Consider the following 21,303-nt stretch of genomic DNA (forward strand, 5'->3'; position numbering starts at 1 on the left):
CGGGGACATTCGGCTCTGCCTGGAGACATGTTTGATTGTTCTGGCTGGGGGGGATGCCACTGGCATCTAGTGGGAAGAGCCCAGGGATGCTGCTGGACCCCCATAGCACCCAGGACCCTCGCAGCAGAGAGCCACTGCCCCATGATGTCCGCGATGCTGACTTTGAGAGGCCCCATTGTGTATTCCCACCCGTTCTTTTCACTGAAAAGGTTTTGATGAACATCTTTCTAGGAGGCCCCTTTACTCGCTGTGTTTTAAAGTGTCAAGACTTGCAAAGAAGGTCAAAGACCTTGGGCGGTGAGTCCAAGCTTCCCAAATGTGGTCTTGCCCCCCCTAGAGCCCCACACCCCACTCCCAGTCTGCTGACTCATTGTGTCAGGAACTGGAGTTCATGGTGGGGGAGGGCTTCAGAGGCCCCTTCTGCTGCCCTAGCCCAGCCTTTTCCATCAGCAAATACCCCTCCACCAACCTGTCCCCCCAACCTTTCCTATTTACTGGGGTCTGAGCTCTTCACCCCTCAACAGAGCCTGGGTTCGGGATCTGCTGTGCCTTTGTCTCCCATGTGCTGGAGACCTTAGGAGAACTTGGCCTTGCCCTTTTGTTAAACTGACTGATAACCTCTGCCCCACATGCTTTCAGGGACCGTCGACCAAAATCACATAGTTGAAAACTCCCAGTGCTTTGTAACTCCCGTGGGAGGGGTCAACTGAATTGATGTCAGTTCGTTCCCCTGTGAATGGGGCGCTCAGAGCTCCTGGGAGTAGGTGTTCAGGGAGCGATCTCGAAGGCTCCCCTTTGCCTGATGGTGCTGCCCAGCCTTGCAAGGCCTTTACTGTCCCTGCCGTCACCAGGGAGCTGGGACCCTCTGGCCCTGGACCCCTGGAGCCAAGATCAATGGCCCGAGGCTGAAGTGTCGCTTGCTGTGCTGCCCTGGGGGTGGGCCCTCCTCCCCACTCCCCCCACGTGCTCCTCTGTTCAGGAGGCTCCTCTCTGGGACGCCACCAGGACCACTCCCTGGCTCCCGGCCTAAGATTCACTTCCTGAGGCAGGCTGATCACGGCTCACACCGATCTAGAACTCCAGTGGCTCCCTATGGCTGAGCGATGAAGTCCAACCCGGTGTGTGCAAAGCCTCTGGATCCCACCTTGCCTGCGTCCCTTCTCCCACCTGCCCAAACCTTGCTCCGTCCCACCTCCACGGCTTTGCGCGGCGGGGTGATCCCCCAGCCCTCCCTCCAACACACAAGACGCGTGCCTCAAGGCCGCCTGCAATGCTGAGGGCGCCCCAGCGTCCTCTCCCTCCAGCCTGACCCTGCCCTGGCCCAGACACAGTTGCAGCAGACCCCACTTGCAGGTCTCCCCATATTCTGTGGGCTGGTGAGCTCTTGGTGGACTAGCCCGCCCGCCTCCCGCTCCTCCGCCCCAGGAGGGGGACCTCTAGTTCTTGACCTGGCCCAGGAGCCTGGGGGCTGGGGTGCACCTGCGGGTCCAGGAGGGAGAGGTTGATGGGGAGGGCACCCTGCGGGGGGGGGGGGGCAGAGGAGGGAAGTGCTGGGGTTTTCCTGGATTTGTCTGGGGCCTGGGTTCTGGCCCAAACTCCTGAGGAGCCGCGCCATCGCCTCTTTAAGAAGGGGGTCCGGGTCCCTCCTCAACTGGAGGGAGGCCGGCAGAGGGACCAAGGGACAAGGTGCAGCCGGTACTTGGAGGGACGGAGCTGAGTGGTGGGGTGGGGGGAACTGGGGCTTAGGGGCGGGGCTGGGCCCGGGACATCTTGCGGGGGTGGGGCTGGGGGGGTGGGACCTGGCTGGCAGCGGACAAGTATGTGGGGCGGGCCCGGGACCCCAGGGCTGGCCAAGAGAGGGGGGTGGCGGGGGCAGAGGCCCCTGGCCCGGGCGCCCCCCGCTGGGAGCACGGGTGGCTCAGGGCCCGGGCTCGGAGGCGGCACCAGGCGTCGCTGCTCTGGGCGCCACACCCTCATCTTCCTCCGCACTTTCCAGCTGGTGATTGGACTCTCGCCTTCGGTCGGGCTCCCAGAGCCCCGGGGGGATCCAGGCGCCTTGCGCCTCCCCTAGCCCTGCCCGCTGGTCCGAGCCTGCCTCGGGGTGGGGGTGGGGGGTACCGCGCACCTCTGGGGCCGATTCCGCCGCCGCCCGGGGGAGGCACGGAGCCAGCCTCCTGTGCGCGACCCCGATGGCCCCTCCGCCGACCTCAGGTGCCCCGCTGGGTGTGTGCGCTCGTGGGAGGTGGGGGGAGGCATGGGGGCCCGAGCGGGGGCGGGCACGCGGCGGGGACAGGTGCCGCCTGGAAGGGGCCCGGTGAGGACCAAAAACCTCAGGGCAGGGCGCCTGGGGAGGGGGGGTGGGGACTTCGCGCGGGGGAACCCGGCCCGCCCCTGGTTCCTCCAGGACTGGAGAGATTCGGAGGGAGAAGAGGGTGGGGAGCTGGCGCCCAGGGCTTGGGAGCCTTTCGTGTTGAGGGTGAGCTGGTCCCCGATTCAGAGCTTGGTCTCAGAACTTGGGCGGCCCTCGCCAAGGGGACGTCCCGTTCTGCCCTCGGAGCTGCTCCCGAGGCCCTGGGTGGGGTGGGGGACGCTAAACCAAGATCCCTGGCCACTGGCCTGGGGGGCAGATACTGATGGGGCCCTTCTTAGAAAGGAAATACTGCTTTGTTGAGGCCAGGCTGGGCAGGCTTCTGGCTCAGCTGGGCAGGGGACTTCCTCCCCTTGAAGCTCAAAGACCCAGGGAGGATGAAGTTTTAAGCAGAAAGTTGTCCCGCACCCGTGGGGCCCTGTCCTTCGCCCGGGGGTGAGGGCCGCTGGCAGAAATGGCAGGGGGCTGAGGTACAAGGCTGGTGTGTCCCACGTGGGGTTCCCTGTGGACACACACTTCGTACTTTGGAAGCCTGAGGGGTGGGGGTGACGGACTGTGTGCAGGAGGTGGACTGCTTGTGCTGGACAGGCAAGGCTGGGAGACACCTCTGGGCTTCGCAAAAGGCTAGAGGCCCGAGGACTGTTCCACCAGCAACAGGGAGCTACGGCAGCTCAGAGCAGAAGTGTCCCCGTGTCTTTCGGCGGGAGGCTCCCTCGGTGGCAGGAATTCCTTGGGAGGCTCCCGGGGGTGGGTGGGGGAAGCAGGAAAGGGGAAGAAAAGGCCTATGGGGTGAAGGACGGTGAGGAGCCCGGGCTGATCAGGTCTGCAGTCTGCATGTCAGAAAGTGGTGCTGCTTTGTGGGTGTGACTTTGGTTTCCACGTGCTGAGCTTGGCGTGTGGGATGCAGTCAGGGTTGATGTGTGGCCCAGAAGGAGGGCAGCAGAAATAGATACACCGGGCGAGGGATGTGGCCTCGGGGCTCGCATGGCTCAGGGAGGGTCATGTTGCCTGTCTCACTTCCGCAGCGGCCAGTGCACAGGGGGGCACCTCAGCGGGCCCCAGAGAGGTCACCTGCAGGTAAGGGAGAAAGGTTATCCTGGCCCCAGGGCAGCGGGTTCCCCTGGACGGGGCAGGTCGGTGCAGGGCGGGGGGGGGGGGGGGTGGGCGTCGCTTTCTGAAGACTCTGGGTCTCAGCCAGGAGGGTCTAGGGCTGGGACAGAGCGTGTCCCACATGGGCGGTCAGGCCCCAGCTAAAGAGCCTTTTGTCCTGGCCACCCCCGTGCTTCCTCTGCGCCCTGGAGGGGAAGCAGAGGGGGAGAGCTGAGCATCGCATGTGGGGTAGGGGCACGTGGGGGGGGGGTCCTGTGGCTTTTCTTTTCTCTTTGACAAGCGTGAGAGTTTTCTTGTTACCGAGCTAGTGCACGAAGTCCGGAGCAACTCTTCTGGGCGCCTCCCTCTCGAAGAGTAGCCTGAACTTTGGCCGCTCTGAGCCGGCCGGAGTGCGCTGTGAAGGTTCCCCACGCTGCGCCCGCCACACGGACGAGAGGGGAGCCTGGGCTCAGCAGGCGGCTGAGCTAAATCGCTCACATTCTCCCTGCCCCGAGGGAGGCCGTAGGGCCCTGCAGCGCCACGGCGCTGAGCCTTCTGGCGCACGGCTCGGAAATGGAGAAGATGACCCCACAGCCCCACCGGGGTGCTGACACCCTGCCCGAGCTGCAGGAGCACATCCAGCCCAGGCTCAGGGAACAGTGCCAGCGGTGACCTGGTGCGCGGAGGCGGCGGGGGAGGGGTCTTGGGGGCCGTCCTCGCTGGCCTCCCCAGGGCGCGTGGCACGGGCAGGGGCACGGAGGCAGGGCAGCGTCCCAGCCCGTCGCTTAGGGTCTTCTGGGCAAAAGAGGAGGCCTGGGGCTCAGAACGTAGTTTCGTTCTGTGTGTAGAGCAGATGGTGCTGGCCAGCTGTGCCCCTGAGCTCGTGTGCGCGTGAGCTTGCGTGTGTGTGCACACGTGTGCGCCTTTCTCTGTCTCCTTGCCCCATGGGGTCACCCGTCACGGCGTCAGCCCTTCATGCTTGCCCCTCACCCCCGCCACCTCCAGAGCTTTGCCAGTCCCTCCACTCACCCCTCCCCGCCCACCACACCCCTCTGGGCCTGGCCAGGGCTTCCTCCGCCCTCATGGGTGGGACCGCCGGGTCCCTGACCCCTCAGTGGCCGAGGGTCTGTGTGTCCATCCTCCAGGGGGTTGACCGGGAGCTCCAGGCCTGAATCCCGCACCCTCGGCGGCCTGGTCAGGCCGGACGGGCTCTCGTGAGGCAGGGGGCACACGAGCCCTGCCCTCAGCTGCGTCCTTCCCGACACGTGTGTGACTAAGTCCGTGGGCCTCCTCTGGACACTGGGGTACAAGCTGCGATGAAGGCAGCTGTGCCGTGACCGGCGATGCCGCTCATTAAGGGCTGGGCAGGGGGCCAGCCCAGGGCGACATCGCAGACAGACAGAGGGCAGGTCTCCCTGCCGTGCCCTTCTGCCGACACCTGAAGGGCTGGCAGAGTGAGCCGGCAGATCCCGGCCCTCAGCGGCCCCACCCTGACACCTGTCCCGTGGTGGGCTGGGGCGGGTCATCCTGCGAATGGAGCCTGTGGGTGCCAGGCTGGGGGAGCAGCACCCCCAGGTCTCCTCCACGGCCCCCCCTTCCCGCGAAGAGCTGAGCTCGTCTTGTCCACCCCCAGCCTCTCTCGACTTCCTGGCACGCCGTGTGGGCGGCCGTCTGGGTCCCCTGGAATGTCTTCATTATCTGCTTCTACCTGGAAACGGGGGGCTGTCAAAGGTGAGTAAATCGGAGGGGGTGTGGTCAGGCCTGCCTGTTCGTCACCGTCTCCCCCATGGTCTGTTCTCGGCTCTGGCCCGCAGGGGCGGCTCAGCGAGGGTTTGGGGATCTGAAGGGCAGGCAGGCGGCCTGGGAGCGGAAGCCGTGGGCGGGAACACCTCCGAGGGGGCCAGGCAGTCCGGCCGCTCCTTCAAATGCTGGTAAAACCCACTGGCCTCCCCCTGGAGGAGGGGGACACCACATCCAAGCCACGTTTCCATGTTTTGCTGGGAGCATTGGTGTGAACACCTCCCGAGCGGCTGTTTTGGGCACTTTGTCCGTGATGCTGTATTTCACGCTTGCCTGGGGCTCAGAGTAGGTCCCGAGAGCTAGGAGTGGGGGAGGGTCTGCCTCCAGGTGGGCAGCAGGCAGACCGGCCACTGCTTTGTGGGGCCACACCTGGGGCAGTGGGGTCGGGAAGACAGACGTCAGTTCAGACCCCTAAACTGGCAGTGACGGCCAGAGGTGTGAAAGAGGGGCCAGTGTGCTGCGAGAACACAGGGTCCGACCTGGACAGGGAGGCCTTCCTGGAGGAGGGGATGAGAGCGGGGGAAGGGGAGTCTGGGCAAGCAGAGGGAGGATGTGGCTAAGAGCGCCTTGGGGGTCCCTGCCTCCCTGGCTGGAGCCCAAGCAGGTGGGGCCGGGACAGGCAGGAGGGCAGGACACCCCTGACCCTTCTGGGGACCCATGAGGGTGGGTGTGCGAGCGGTGTCTCTGGTCCCACCCGCACCCCCGGGACAGCAAGCTCCTGACCTTCCACCTGCCCCAGCACCGTTCCTGGTGGCCCCTGGACGGCCAGGCCTTGGTGCCAGGCATCGGCTGTGCCCTGTGCCCTGGAGCACGGCTACAAAGAGGCCCTGTGGATCCTGGTGGCGGTGAGCCCAGGGAAGGGGAGGGGTGGGGGGGACTCTCCAGCTCTACCTCCCCAAGGGCCCCCGTCGTTGCCTCACAGGTGAGGAATCACACTCCCGCCCCCACCTGTGTGCTTTCGCCACAGGATGTGCAGGATGGAGGGTGGTTCACCAGCCTCGCGGGGCGCGGGGGCCTCTGCAGAACTGGGGTCTGCTGTCTGCTCACGGCACAGAGACGCCAAGTCTCCGTGAGAGGCCCGCGAAGGTGTAGCCAAAGTGCTTTTACCCGCGTTCACGGGCCCTGCTGTTAGGGGAGGGTCTGAGATCGATGGAGAAGGGCGCTCGACTGGGGTGGGGGACACCGTGCACCGCCACTCCACGTGGTTGATGTCACTGCGGTGGCCTCTGTGACCCTGCCTCGGACGTCACACTTGGTCATTTCTGGAGAATGTCAGTGTTGCACAGGCCAGCCCCAGCCAGGGTGGGAGACGGTCCCACAGGCGTGGGCTCAGGGGGAGGTGCACCGGGACGGACTGGGGGCTTCTGCGGGAGCACAGGCTCCCTGTGCTGCTCCTTGCTGCACTGACAACACAGATGGGGCCCAGAGTCCCACCTTCCTCCAAGGCCCAAAGTCTCTGGATTATTACTTGGGGAAACCCTTTGTCCCCATCGTCTCCCCATCTGAAGAAGAGGAAGGTGAAGGGCCATAGTTTGACCTGAGGCCACACGGCCAGCTGCAAGGAGCTAGGACCCAGAAGAGGCTGTGAGGGGCGTGTCCCAACCTCCCCCCCCCCCCATTCACGGATGGGAGGAGGCCAAAGGGAAGGAGGAGGTGACAATTATAACACGTCCTCCTTCAGGGCTTGGTGGCTGTGAACATACGTGCCTGGTCAGCAGAGCCCGTGACCATGAGCATGACCCCATCACCCAGCTGGTGGGGGGGGAAGCCCCCATGTGGGCTCCAGCCCCTCCCGCCCACGGCCTCCGGGAACGTCCCCTGGGGTGTGTGTCCTCTCTCCAGATGCCACCATCTGTGGGCTGACCCTGGCCCAGCATCGGGGTGCACACCCAGTGGGTCTGGGGCTTCTCCTGTGCTCACTTCTCTGGGGGCAGAGCCCTGAGGCGCTTCACAGTTGGAGGTCTCTCCGGGAGTGTGTCTTTTCAGAGGGTGGGGGGGGTGCCTTATCCGCGGATGTGTGTGTCAGATGAGACTGTGAACTCAGAGATGGTCCAGACAGCCTGGAGGTCCCTGGAGAAAGGTGGGGTCATCGAGCGTCTCCCAGGGCCAGCAGTGGGGCTGTGCACAGGCGCTTTCCCTGCGCAGAGAAGGGAGAGGGCCCGGTGTCGGGGAAGCCCGTGCCGGGCTCCACCCTGAACAGGGTCCCCGCTGCCCCCTGTGTGGCCAGGCCACGTGGGCCAGTTCCGACTGATTTCTGGCTTTCCACCTGGGAGTCTCCCAGGGTCCCCGTAACAAGGCACTGAAAACAGGCAGCTGGAAACAACAGATATTTATTCTCTCCGACCCGGAGGCCAGCGTCCAACAGGGTTGGTTCCTGCAGGGGGCGCTGAGGGAGGGTCTGTCAGCTGCCGGCGTCACTGGTGTCTCTGTGGTTCCTCGCTGGTGGACACATCTCTGTCTTCACGCAACCTTCTCCCTGTGTGCATTCTGCGTCCAGTTTCTGTCCCCTTTTCCTTAAATCACGGCAGTCGATGACGTTAGGGTCTGCCCTAATCTGGTGTGGCCTCTTCTTAACTTCATCGGATCTAAAAAGACCCTTTCTAGACAGGGTCATATTCGCAGGTACTGGGGTTAGGACGTGAACACACGTCTCTGAGGATGTGATTCAGCCCACAACGACTAAGCAATTCCTCAGGGTTACATGTATGTGCTCTGGCTCCTGGAGGACCCCCGCGGCAGAGGGCTGCCCCGCGGGGACCAGCCGACCCAGGCCCCTTTCTGAAGCTTCGTGTTGTGCAGGCTGTGGTGGCCCTGAGGAGGCCACTCTCCCTGGGCCCATGTGGGTCACAGAAGGCCGACAAAACCTGATGCAGTCACCAGAGGGGACTGGCCGGATCTGGAGGCTCCTGACTTTGCCTGGTGTGCACGGGGGTGTCCGGGTGGATGTTGGGTTTGTAGCACAGGTTCTGAACTAGCGGCTGGTACTGGAAGTGAATTTCAAATCTAGGGCCATCCATGGCTTGGGGCATCCGTGCCTGTTCGTGGTGGTCTGTGGCATGAGAAAACACAGCAGTTCAGGTGGCCTGCGTACTTCCAGGGTTCTCTCTGCCCCAGTTTTTATAGGCCCCACGGACAATCCGACTGTGGGGCATTTGGGGTGCAGCCCCATAGCCAGGAAACAGACCCGGCCTTCCCTTTGGTGCTGGGGACCCCGTCTCCATGTGCCTCGCTCACTGCTGCCAAATGAGGGCCACGGTTACGTGAAAACACATGGGAACCCAGGTGCCTTCCTCGAAAGGGGAACTTGGCAGGGATATTCATCAGCACTTCTGAAGTCATTTACAGAGTGTGTAAAAGGGCAATGAAAAGGAAAGTGGGGAAGAACAAACGAAGATCTCGGGGGAGTTTCCAACATGCCTCCGCTGGTTCTGGTGCTGGAGGAGAATTCTGCGTGTGGATGGGAGAGACAGGGACACCTGGTAGTGATTACCCTTCACCCACAGGGCTGGGCATCCCGTTAATGAAATGCAAGTTTCTGAATACCAGTCAGCTGGTACGAGCTTTGCCTCCAGGAGCCAGCTCTCTGCTGTTTGCTTTGGAGAGTTCGGAGAGGCAGGCGCTGAGCTGGCCCTGCGGTCTGGCTGGCGGGGAGAGAGACAGCCAGAGGAGGCTGCGCGCCCAGTGTGGACGGGGCAGGGTCTGCAAGTGCTGTGGGCCTCTGGGGGCTTCAGGGAGGACGGACGGGAGGTGGGAAGGCCGAGGTGTGGCCGTGGGGTTGCCTCCCCCGGGACCCTGTGCACAAAGAGCAGTGTTGGGGGGATGGTTTCAGCACCGCGGTCAGTGCCTGGCCCTGGACCCTTCCCAGGGAGGGACACCAGGCACGGGGCCACAGGGCGGCTGGCCAGCAACACTGCGGCGTCGGAAGGCTTCTCAAGCTTGTCTTTCAATAGGGAGGAGACAGGCTTGCCTGGGTCAGCATAGACGAGGCCCACGACCTGCCCCCTGGAAGGACGGGGGCTTCCAGAGCAGGGGCACAGCACCCTCGCGACTTCAAGGGGGCCTGTTGGGCCTGTTCTGTGGATGAGGAGACCAAGACCCAGAGCTTAAGTGACCCCTCGGGTGTCACCCCTGCTGGTGGAGAGCCAAGCCACTCCCAGGAAGGCTGGGGAGGCTCGCTCCTTCCCGAGGCCCCTTGTTTCCAAGACTGTGCTGCTGGCCACGTTCCTGTCCCCCCACCACCCTCTCTCCGAAGATCTGCTGCGGCTTCTCCATAGCGGGCTCCCCTGTGAAACCCCAGAGTGGTCAGCGTCCCACAAGGCAGAGAGGCTGCACTTAATTAGGTTAATTCCAGGGGACGGGTGAAGGGGCCGTTCTAAGCGTGGGCTCCATGCCGGGCACCACATGGGGTATCCCACCCCCTCGGTGTGCGTAGCCCTGGCCTGCAGGGGTGTGGGGAGGAGTCACACCCAGGCAGAGTCCCCCCTGCTCCCGGGAGGCAGCCCTGCAGAGAAGGGACGGAGGGATCTGTGCCCTCCTGTCTCCCTCCCATCGCCTGCTGGGCTCCCCACTGGCTCCGCCCAAAGCTGGAGGGCATTGGAACCCAGACGCCACCCGCACCACGGAGGGTGGAGAATGTGGAGGCGGGTCTGTGGGGGGGAGGTGGGGCACCTCTGACGCACCGCCTTGGACTCCTGCTCGGAGCTGCATCCTTGGGGTGGAGACCATTGCTAGGGGAGGTGCTGCAAGAATCGGTGATGCCCCTGAGGGTGCAGGTCTGACCTGCAGGGTTCAGAAGCCATGGGGCATGACCTCACCATCCTCAGCTGCCTCTCAGGGTTCCAGCGTCTGGGGAAGAGGTGACTGCTTCCCTCTGCAGAGCCCCCCGGATGAGTTGGGGCTGTCCTCCCAAGGGAGCACACGGGGCTGTGGGCCTTTCGTGGGACTCCCTGTGGCTGTCATGTTGTGCACAGGCAGTCCTGCTCATGGGCCACTCTGTGCTCTGGCTGTGAGTCTGGGCTGGTCCCTCATTCTCGTTCACAGAGGACGCAGCTCCCGGACACGCTCAGGAGTGATTCATCCGTGGTTAGCGCTGCTCGGGCCACGAGAGTGCGGAGAGGCGGGCCGTGGGCAGCGTGGACCCTGCACCGTCTCCGCTGGAGCCCTTGCTCCCACAGAGGCTGGTCCCTGGGTGTCCATGGGACACTGAATGCCAGGCTGCCCTCTCCCCTGGGCACCTCCAGTGAGCCTGGCTGGGGAGCTTCTGCCTAACCAAGCCCCTGACGCCCTCGTGGCGGTGGCCAGCCCCGTCCACTCTGCCCAGGATGGCCCGCTGGGCTGGGTCCTGGGAACTTCCAGCTTGGCCAGCTCCGACTTCTCCAGCCAGGGCTGCCTCTAGATGCCCCCTCGCCCCTCCGCAAGGAGGAGAAACCTGGCGGTTGGCTGCTTAAGACAAGAGGCCCTGGGATGGCCTGGCGGTGGCTGGAGGGTTCCTCCTGGGGCTCCATCTGGGCTGTGGCCACGCCTCTGAGCGCTTCTGTCTGCCTGCGTCTCATCCTCTTGCTAAAGCAGGGACTTGGTTATGCTGACTCACCTGTCCGTTGGCCAGCCCTGACCCCTCCCACCCCTCACCTGCAGGGGCCCGGTCAGCCCCACAGGGGAGGTCAGATGCCACCCAGTACATCAAAGCTAAAGAAGTCCTTGGGTCCACTCTCCTGGTTCACTTTACAGACAAGGAAACTGAGGCCTAGGAGGGGCTGTGGCTTCTGTCCCATGCCCTTGCAGCTTGCCCAAGTCCTGGTCCGGACCTCTTGGTGTCTTTCAGCTTGTGGGCTTCGTCTTTGGCTGCTATGTGGTCAGCGTTTTCACCGAGGAGGACAGCTGTTGGTGTGCGGCTGCCAGGCTCCCACGAGAGCCCCTGAGCGACCCGGCCTGGACCCGCCAGGCAGTGGGGAAGGGACAGGGAAGCAGAAGGCACAGAGGGGGTGACTCTGCGTTCTCCTGGCCTGCTGTTGGCCAAGCCTGAGACCTCGCCTCTTAGATGGACCCCTGTGTCCACAGGGTTCCTTGCCTGAGCGGAGGGGGCAGATGGCCCAGGCACCTGAGAAGAGAGGAGGAGGAGCCCTGGGCTGTGAGCACCAGGGGCAGCTCACCCCCAAACCCCAGGTCCCGGGGATCCCGTGCTGCAGGGTTGGCCCCCCCCACAGCCCCCACAGCTGCTGCAGGTGGAAGGCTGAACCCTCAGACCCACAGGGAGGGGCCCCTCTGCCTCCTTGCAGCTGACATCCCGGCCCTGCTGGCTGTGGCTGTCCCCACCGGGCCTTCAGTGCCGGCTGGACCCATCTGGGCAGCATTTTGGCTTCCTGCTCACAGAGGTGAGCCCCCGTGACCTTCCTCTGATTGGCAACCTGAACGCTCAGGCACACTTGCGAGCCCTGATCACCCCTGGCTCTGACTGGTTTCTTGGGAAGACCCTGCAGGGGACAAAGCCGGGGTGGGGGGGAACTGGGTACACCCGGGGGCCACGGGTCCCGTGAGCAGAACCCTCCCTGGGGTCGGTTCTCTGGGGATTCAGAGCCTCTGTTCCCAGGAGTTAGGTGGCTGTGAAGTTGGGGGTCCGCGTGTCCAAATGATACCCTGTGCTCAGGGAGCCGAGTCTGGACCAACCCCAGATCCCTCAGCTCTCGTGCTGTGTGACCCCTGGACCATCGCTCGCGGGCTGAGAGAGAACAGAAGGGGCTTCGTGTGTCGGTTACATTAAAACAAACGTTCTAGGAGGAGAACCAGCCCTGGGGGGTCAGAAATGCCTCAGCTCTGCCAGCGAGCCCGGCCGCCCACCCGCCGTGCAGACACAGACTCAAGGGGCAGGTGACTGATGCTTGTGAACATGGTGGGGACCCTGGTTCAGACAGAGATCCTGGCAGGTCAGGACGGAGCTCCCCACAGCTCCAAGGATCCAGGCTGTCCGGGCCTGCACGGTCACCCCAGGCCACCTCCCCCTGCTGAGGTGGTCAGCGTCCACTGGAACGTTTCCCTGGGGAGTCCCACTCTTCATCCTCCGGAGGGACAGTGCCAGGCCTGCCCTCCACCCACAGCCCCCCAGTCTCACCCCTGCCCCCGCCCTCCCCTCCCCACAGCCCCCCAGCCTCACCACTGCCCCCATCCTCCCCCACAGCCCCTCAGTCTCACCCCTGCCCCCGCCCTCCCCCCACAGCCCCCAGTCTCACCCCTGCCTGCATCCTCCCCCCCACAGCCCCCCAGCCTCACCACTGCCCCCATCCTCCCCCACAGCCCCTCAGTCTCACCCCTGCCCCCGCCCTCCTCCCACAGCCCCCAGTCTCACCCCTGCCCGCATCCTCCCCCCCCACAGCCCCCCAGCCTCACCACTGCCCCCATCCTCCCCCACAGCCCCTCAGTCTCACCCCTGCCCCCGCCCTCCCCCCACAGCCCCCCAGTCTCACCCCTGCCCGCATCCTCCCCCCCCACAGCCCCCCAGCCTCACCACTGCCCCCATCCTCCCTCACAGCCTCTCAGTCTCACCCCTGCCCCCGCCCTCCCCCCACAGCCCCCAGTCTCACCCCTGCCTGCATCCTCCCCCCCACAGCCCCCCAGCCTCACCACTGCCCCCATCCTCCCCCACAGCCCCTCAGTCTCACCCCTGCCCCCGCCCTCCCCCCACAGCCCCCCAGTCTCACCCCTGCCCGCATCCTCCCGCCCCACAGCCCCCCAGCCTCACCACTGCCCCCATCCTCCCCCACAGCCCCTCAGTCTCACCCCGCCCCTGCCCTCCCCCACACAGCCCCTCAGTCTCACCCCTGGCCCCGCCCTCCTCCCACAGCCCCCAGTCTCACCCCTGCCCGCATCCTCCCCCCCACAGCCCCCCAGCCTCACCACTGCCCCATCCTCCCCCACAGCCCCTCAGTCTCACCCCTGCCCCCGCCCTCCCCCGCACAGCCCCTCAGTCTCACCCCTGCCCCCGCCCTCCCCCCACAGCCCCTCAGTCTCGCCCCTGCCCCCACCCTCCCCCCTGTAGCCCCTCAGTCTCACCCCTGCCCTCCCCACATGAGTGCCTGTGGTTGGGCATGTTCTCCATTCTGTCATCTTTTCCATTGTTTGGGGCATGTTTTATTTGGGTCTTGATTTCTTACAGTTGATTTCATTGGTGGATTTGACCCATTTCTTCTCTACCATGTCAGTGAAAAGCCTTCTAACCTCTTGTGCAAGCAGGCGTCCTTGTAAGTGTGGCCATCAGAGCCTGCCCCTGGCTGGGCCTAGCCGGCTGGGTCAGCACAGCCATGAGGCTTCTCTTCCTGAGGAAACTTCACCAGGCATCTGTCTGTCCATCCATCTATCCGTCCATTCCCCCACCTATCCCTGACTTGTCAAGGTCAGCTAGGGGCTTGGCCCACACTCCCTGGAGTTCAGTGCCCAGCAGGGTCTAGGAGGTGGGTTTGGATGGTTCTGTGCCAGGGGGTCGAGGGTGCATGGAGAGGCCTCCTCCCAGGAGGGTGCTGTGACACTTCTCTCGGGGTCTCACTGTGGCAGGACATTTGGGGTGTTGGTTTCTTATCTATCCGGGGCCCTGAACACCGCGGGCTCAGGGTGGGGGCACCTGGGCCGCTGGCCCACCTCCTCTCAAGCAGCCTTTGCTGGGTCCCATGCATAACCCTGAAATCTGGGGTCAGGAGAGGCGGCTGGCGGTCCTTCTCCATAGAGATGCTCGTCCTCTGTCACGCCCAGGCCCTCAGAGACAGTTCTGCCCTTCACGCTACGCCTGTGGCCACCCCCTGGGACCCAGCCCTCTGGGCAGCCACAGCCTTCCTACCCAATAGGTGAAGGCTCATCTCAGCCGAGGGCCACCAGGGGTAGTGAGCGTCCCATTCCCATGACAGGGGAGCCCTGTTCAGGCCCCTGAGCCCGGGCGGAGGGCGGCCGACCACCCGGAGCACACGCAGCTCAGGCTGGACCGGGCTCTGGGGATCTTCCTCTGGCCACCAGACCCTGGGCACACCCTCACCCGACCCCCAGCCGCGTGGCCCCAACTCTGCTGGCGTGTGTGCGGCCAGAGCCCCTGCCCAAGGCCTGGGAGCCCTCGGGGGCTGAGAGGCGGCCCCTCTGACATCTGGAGCCTTCCACGCAAAAGCCTTCCTGCCCTGGTGCCAAGGGCGGCTCCTCAGGGGCCCCCTGACTTCTGCCCACCCCCACCCTGCCCCCACGGGCCTGCATGAGTGAGGAAGCACCAGTCCCTCCTGCGGTGACCTCTCCACCGAAGACTGGAGGAGACACCAGCCTCCCTGCCCCCGGGGCCAGGTGATCGGACACCAGCCAGGACAGCGGGGCCAGTGCCCAGCTGAGGATGGCCGCGGCCTCAAGAGAGCTTATCGTCTTCTTTTTCTAAAAAAATCGAGGAAAAGACACAAAAGACTGCAGCATCGCTGGGACCTCCATCCCCCGCAGCCAGCCTGGGACGGCCCTCCCTCGTGCGCCTGGGACGGCAGCGCTGGACCCCCGGAGGCTGCCCGCACCGCTGCTGGGGGGGCCACCACAAGGACTTTGAGACAGGAAGGTGTGACCCCACCTCAAGGTCCATGTAAACCCACAGTGACACCCCCCACCGCCCTGAGCGGGGGTTCCTGATTAAACACCACACACAATGCTGTGAGCAGTCGCCCAGGCAAAACCCCGCCCCAGGTGCCCTGCCGACAGACCCTGGGGGTGGGCGGCCTGGCTTGACCAGGACCACAGGCCCCTTCCGCCACAGAGCGAGGCGCTTCCTTGTCATTAGCCAGTGACCCTATTCACAGAAGGGATTAAATCCTGGTCCTACAGCATCCCTAAGGTGTCACCAAGTAGGGAGCAGAAAAGAGCGCCACCTGTAGACCCCCTTTCCTGAGAGGCAGGGGTCTGGAGCAGAATTTTAAGCTCAGGCTCAGAAGTGGCCTCAGGCTAGATGCCCTTGGAAGTCCTGTTACAACGCTGAGACACAAGATCAAGGAAGACGAGAGAGAAGGGGGTTGGAGGCGAGGCAGCATTTGGGGAGAGGGCGGCCGCGCTGCCCCGCCGGTGAGGAGGGGGCCAGCTGGAACAGAGGCTGCTGAGTGCCGTCCAGGGAAAACCCGCCACTTTACTGTAAATCTGCAAAAGCGCCTAAGCATCGGTCAAACCACCTTCACGCCCCCTCCCCTTGCCAAGCCGTCTGCAGCTCCCTTCCTCCCTGGGCTGCCAGTGGGGACTCTGGCTGGCCAGTTCTGGACGCCGGTTCAGTCATCCTCAGCAGCCCCCCACGGGACACGAGAGGCAGCCAGCATCTGAAGCACCTGGGAGAGAAGGAGAGATGGATGGGCTACTCTCAGGTGGCTGGTCCAGTGGTCAGGGACCTCAGCTGCAGGGAGTTCCCTCCCCTGCCTCTCGACCCCCCAGAAGATGCTTGGAGACATGGTGGGGCACATGGTGGGGACAGCCAGGAGGAGGCCCCCCATGATAAAGGCTGAGGCTTCCCTCCCTCCCCCATCTCGCACTCCCTCCTGGCCTCGGCTCCCAGGTTAAGGTCTCTGCCCAGTCCCTTTCTCACGACAACACACCTCCACAGCCATCCTCCCCTTGGCCTGGCTCAGCCCACACACGCAGCTGGACAGGACGCATTATCCCCTGATCACTAGCAAAATCAAGGCAGAGATGGCCCAGCCAGCCAGTATGGTCTAATGTGCCCAAGTAGAGCGGCAGGGGCTGCCCAGGGTGCGTGTTGAGAAGGACCTAGAGCCAGCATCTGAGCGCCAAGGGAAGGCAACAGGTTGGCGAGCAACACCCGGCCAGGCCAGGGAGGCAGGAGAAGTCAGGAGGCTGCCTCCCACCCCCTGCAGTGCTGGCCACCCCGGAGGTAAGAGGCGGCCCAGGGGGCAGATGGCAGCAGACAGGGTGTGCTGGGGTCACTGCCCTGGCACGTGCTGACGCCCCTGAGGCCCACGCGGGGAGGCGCCTGCTGGGGCCAGGCGAGACCCGCTCTGGGGCCACTCACCTGGCCTAGGGTAGGAAGGTGCGCACGCAGCTGCGGATGGGGGCCCTGCAGAGGGGGCAGAGCCGCAGCACGGGAGCGCAGTCCGCGCAGACCAGGTGGCCGCAGGGCACGAGGACGGTGCGCACGGGGTGGTCCAGGCAGACCTTGCAGGTCCGTTCCTCCTGCAGACGCCGCAGCTGCTCCCGGGCGTCCTGGGCTCCTGGGGGGACCAGCCGCACCCTCCGGGCCTGGGCTCCGCCCGGCTCCTCCACATCCACCCCCCCCCACCGAGACCTCCACCTTCTGTATGGGGGCCAGGCCAGGAGCACCCTCCCCCGGCAGGGTGCAGGGGAGCCGGTCCTGCCCCCAGCTGGTCCCCAGGGGACCCTCACCTGGCTCTGTGGCACCTTCTGACTGGGCCTCCCTTCTGGGCGTGGGCAGCTCAGGACCCACGTGGACAGGAGCTGTGGGTGGTGTGGGACAGACTAGAAGCCCCCAGGGGAAGCGAGACCCCACCCAGGGGGCCCCACAGGCGAGGTCTGGCTCTGGCGGAGCCCATGCTGCCCGAACCCCCCAGAGCCCGCGCCACCAGGACGGGCCCTCCGGCCCCTGGGCAGTGGGAACTGTATGCCAGGGGAGAGCATGGGGCAGGGGCGGGCACGCACCTCTGGCCTCCGCAGCCCGGCCCCCGTCATCTTCCTGGAGCAGGTCGGCCACCAGCTGGGACGCGGATACGCTGGCCGGCACCGCCCAGAGGTACTTACGCTGCACCAGCCGCCGTACCTGGTTCTGCCCGAAGCCCATGCAGAGGGCAGCCTGCACCGCCGGGCACCGGCTCCATGCAGGCCACTCCTGCCTGCCCCTGGCATCTGCAAGGCAGGGGGAGGGGCACTGGACCCAGGGAGCGGGGGGGAGCAGCCCGCTTGCCACTGTGGCCAGTCCCCGGTGGCCGCCTTAACACAGGGGCCTCTGTGGCCGTCACGGGAGGGCTGTTCCCAGCACGTTTGTCCAGAGGCGCCACCACACAGAAAACACAGGAAACGTCATCGCCAAAGCCACTGCAGACAGAGCCCCAGCGGGTGTCAGGTGCTGCTTCCAGAGCGTCACAGAGACCAGGCTCAGTTCCAAATTCAGAGCTCGGGGCAACGAGGCCCGGAGAGCAGAAGTCCCTTGCTACAGGGCTAGAGAGGAGAGCCAGGATCTGAGCCCCGGAGCCTCTCGGACCCCTGTCCTGCCAGGTCCTGGGCGTGGGTATGGACAGGACAGCCCCGCTCCTCCGTGCTCGTGACCGCTGCTAAGGTGGGGCCGTCCGGTGCACAGCCTCTCCTCCTCCCACCCCTGCCGCCAGCGCTGGGATCGGCCTCGCCCACGGCGGCCTGCTGTGGCCTCCCTTGGGCACCAGACACACAGAACGCCTGCACACAGCCCCCTACCCCCAACGCGGGCCCAGCACTGCTCCCTCACACCTGGCTGAGCACACCTGGCCTGCTCTCCAGCACGGGGACACCCAATGGCCCGAGCCACGGTGCGGGCTGCAGGTGCCCGGGGAGCAGAGCACGGGTCACACTTCGCGGCTCACCTGAAGGGGTGGTGGCGGCTGAGTCTGCGGGTTCTTCCGATTGGTCCTGAAAGGAGCCAGAGGACATCTGTGCCCTGAGTAGATGCAGGGGCAGGGGTGGGGAGGGACCCTCACCGTCCGTCCCGCCACGGCCCTGAGGGGAGCAGGACTCACCCAGGAGCCCAGCGGGTGGTAACAAGACTCCTGGACGCTGCAGACAAAGTCCCTTCCTTTTGTCTGGAGCAGGAACCCACATCTGGAGGAAGCAGCTTGAGAGGCCTCAGGGCGGCAGGCCCGGCCGTCAGAGAACCAACCTCTCCGGCCCCGCCTGCCACCGCGCACCCCACACAGGCCCGCACAGGGCAGTCGGGGCTCACTGAGTGTCAGGCACTTGCTGGGAAGGCCGCCCCCAGGAGGCCCCCCATTCCCGGATTTCACCCCCCCACCCAGGACTGGGGAGGCAAAGCCGGCCCATGCCCCGCCCCAGGAGCGGCCTGCAGGGTCCTTACCTGGGGAACCACTTGGCATGCTCTGTCCAGGGGTCATCCCCTTGCTCCCAGCTCTGCAGACCCCTGCGGCAGAAGAAGCACCTCACTTGGTCTTGCCGCCCTGGGTGGAGCACGGATGCTGGCCCTGCCCACACCCGGCCCCTCGGTGCCACCAGGAGCCCCCTCACCCACCCGCTAGGCCAGGTGTGTCCTCCGGGGCTGGGGTCGCGGGGGCTCCCAGGTGGTCTTTCCTCACGTGGCAGGGGCTCTCTGGGGTCACCCCTGAGCCCCCGCGGGGCCCCCCCCTGCTCTCTGCCACCCCACTTGCCTTGCATTCCCCCTGGATTTCACACGCACCCCACTTTCTCAGGGGCGAAATGGGGGACGGGGCAGGCGTTTGTTCACAGCAAGGCAGGTGGACAGTTAGACCTGGAGCCCTGAGTATTCTGTGACCTTGCAGCTTCAGGTGACAGCAGTTCCTCTGTCACCTCTGCCCCAGGTGCCACCTCCCCAGGACAGATTCCCAGTGATGGGGAAAAGGGGTGACTGGCAGGCTCAGGCATCCATGTGGGGATGTCGCCTCCGCCTCGCCCCCCACAATCAGCAGAGACTGCAGACCAGGGGCTGCTACGGGCACAGCAGACCTGACAGCCCGTCCCCGGGTCTCAGGGGCCCCACGGAAGACCCACACACCTCCTGTCCCCCTCCCCCCCCAACCCCTGCACTCGTCAGAGTCTGAGCGGCCAGGAAAGACTCGGAGGCTGGGGACAGGTGCCCCCCCTCGGCTTTATCAGGCACAGACCCCCCCTGCTGTGGGGGAGGAGCTCCCCGGAGACCCTAGAAGTCTCCTAGAAGTCCAGAAGGGCCCCCAGGGCTCACCAGTGTGGAAGAAGCCTGCGGCAGCCAGCGGCTCTGGCCGCACCACAGCACTCAGCGGCCAGTCGTAGAAGGAGGCCAGCCTCAGCTCCTCAGAGCCCATCCCGGGGAAGGCCGGCCCTGTGGCTGGGGCTGCCCTGGCCCCCCCCTCCTCCTCCTCCTCCTCCTCTGCAAGGGGGCGCAGCTGGCCCAGGATCTGCCCATCTGTGCGGTCCCGGCCTCCCCAGGACAGGGCACAGCTGGTGTCCTGGTCCACAATGGAGCCGCACAGAGAGAGAGGTCCACAGTGGGCCCGTGTGGGACTGCGGCCGGCCACCCAGCAGCTTCGCTCAGGGCCACAGCACCGGCACTTGGCTCTGTCCTCGGGCCCCATAGAGCAAACACCAGCCCTGACCAGTTCTGCAGCAGGCACGCGGGCCCGAGGAAGCCGGTCCTGGAATGTGCCCAGCTAACCTGCCTCCAGGCTCCTGACCCCAGGGCCCTGCCTAGGGACAGCAAGTGGCTTTTGCCTCAAACAGCCGGGCAATGAGAGCAGGCACAGTCCTGACCCCAGGATGCCCCAGGTGGGGGAGTGGCCAGGGGGCCCACTGCCTTCTGGAAGGGGCCAGCGTGGCATCCAGCATCACGCGCTCTCTGCAGCAGGGGTGTGTCATGGGGCTCAGCAGTAGAGGCCTTGCCCCACTCCACAGGGGTGGGGTGAGGTGGGGAGAAGGGGGAGGCAATGCTGTGGGTCAGCTCTGAGCTCCTGGGCCAGATGCCAGTGACGGCCTCTGAAGGCAGAAGGTTCCAGGTGCTTTGAGCTATGCACTTAGTGCCCCCTAGAGGGGAGGATGGCCCCCTGTCACTGGGATGACGCCGGGCTCCCTGGGACAGGGATGCCTAGTGAAGGGCTGGGCCCTGGAAGTTGTGCTCTCAGCCCTGGAGCTGAAGGGGACGCCAGACATCCCCGCTTTCAGCCCATCGCCCAGCCCCGCCCCCAGCCCCGAGCCCCGCCCCGAGCCCAACCCTGCACCCAGCCCATCGCCCCGCCCCACCCCCAGCTCCGCCCCGCGCCCAGCCCCCCAGAGCCCGAGGGCCTCAGTAGGTCAGCGTGCATCTCTAGTCCTTAAGCCGTGAAGTTCGGGGACAGTTGGGCTTGTGTCCTTCCCGAGGTTCTGGGGAAGGGGCTGGCCCGAGTCGCCTCTATCGCCTCCCTCAGCGTCAGTGTCCAGGTGGCACTAAGCTGAAGGGTGAAGTCACAGGGTGTGGGCTCGGTTTTCCCATTGGAATTAGCGCTTCCCAGGCCACTGTGACCCAGACATTTGGGGAGGGGTCACAGTTCCAGCTACCTGTACCTGCTGCGTCAGAGTTGCTGCTTAGGAGACCACACCCACCATCCCATCGCCTTCCCTGGTGCCCCCCACTCTGCGTCAGAACCAGCCCACGTCCCCGGGCCTGGCTGCGGCTTGTCCTCTTGCCGGGTACGTGCCGGGAGCCCCCAGTGTCGGCTGGGGGCCCAGGTTTCCAAACTGCACTCCCACCACATTCTAGGTCAAAGCCGCTGGCCCCTCAGGACCTTCCCCGGATGGGCTTCCCTCAGACCTGTCGTGGCCACACAGGCTCAAGCCCAGGGGCCCCACCAAGCACCCCCAACCCCAACAGTTAGGGAACACAGGATGAGGGCTGAACCCTGGGACCCCGGGTGGGCAGAGCAGGATCAAAGGGCACACAGGGTCCAATGCGGAGAGGACAGACAGGAAGGCTGGATGGGGTGTGGGGGCCGCGGCCCCGGGGGCCCAACCTGACTCCCTGCTTCCTGGAGCAAACCTGTCTCGGGGCCTGCTCGGGCCCGAACCCTGGCTCGTCCCTGACACGCTTCTCCCGGCGGCTCCCATCTGGCGTCCGCGCAGGGCTGCTCGCAGCGAGCACGTAAAGAATAAAGTGAGGAAGCAGGCTAGTCAGGGTCATTGCTGACAGTGGGGCAGGGCGCGGTCAGGAGAGGCTAACCTGTCCCAGGCCTGGCCGCAAAAACACCCCCAGGGCCGCCGGCAGGGTGGGCCGCGCCACGGCGAGGGGCACAAAGAAGCACCGGGAGGAGGCGCGGAGGTGGAGGGGTGTGGGGTCTGACCCGAGCGAGACGAGATGGGGCCGGGCA

General features: G+C 65.2%; 1 protein-coding gene across 2 annotated transcripts; it reads right to left on the reverse strand.

The window, feature by feature from the left end:
• Positions 1–15,357: 15,357 nt before the first annotated feature.
• BIRC7 (baculoviral IAP repeat containing 7) lies at positions 15,358–20,087 on the reverse strand. 2 transcript variants are annotated; one of them, XM_019426330.2, is made up of 8 exons: positions 19,173–20,087; positions 18,315–18,414; positions 17,980–18,061; positions 17,827–17,872; positions 16,913–17,116; positions 16,640–16,711; positions 16,269–16,467; positions 15,358–15,570 (listed from the first exon to the last, which is right to left on the reverse strand). In XM_019426330.2, exons 1-7 carry the CDS (start codon positions 19,540–19,542, stop codon positions 16,274–16,276), a joined length of 1,068 nt encoding a protein of 355 aa, XP_019281875.2. In that variant the 5' UTR covers positions 19,543–20,087; the 3' UTR covers positions 15,358–15,570; positions 16,269–16,273. The 2 variants fall into 2 exon arrangements, with proteins under 2 accessions (XP_019281875.2, XP_019281874.2); XM_019426329.2 differs by having other exon boundaries at positions 16,640–17,116.
• Positions 20,088–21,303: the final 1,216 nt, after the last annotated feature.

Source organism: Panthera pardus, unplaced genomic scaffold (assembly GCF_024362965.1).
Source record: "Panthera pardus isolate Hobbes unplaced genomic scaffold, ASM2436296v1 HiC_scaffold_25, whole genome shotgun sequence".
In the NCBI taxonomy this organism is placed as follows: domain Eukaryota; kingdom Metazoa; phylum Chordata; class Mammalia; order Carnivora; family Felidae; genus Panthera; species Panthera pardus.

Coding starts and splice junctions, on each gene's coding strand:
- BIRC7 (XM_019426329.2), bottom strand. CDS start 19,542: ATGGGGCCCGAGGACAGAGCCAAGTGCCGGTGCTGTGGCCCTGAGCGA. Junction 17,117..17,826: donor AGCCGCCACCACCCCTTCAG/GTGAGCCGCGAA, acceptor CCTGCCTTGCAG/ATGCCAGGGGCAGGCAGGAG. Junction 16,468..16,639: donor AGAAGGTGCCACAGAGCCAG/GTGAGGGTCCCC, acceptor TGGTCCCCCCAG/GAGCCCAGGACGCCCGGGAG.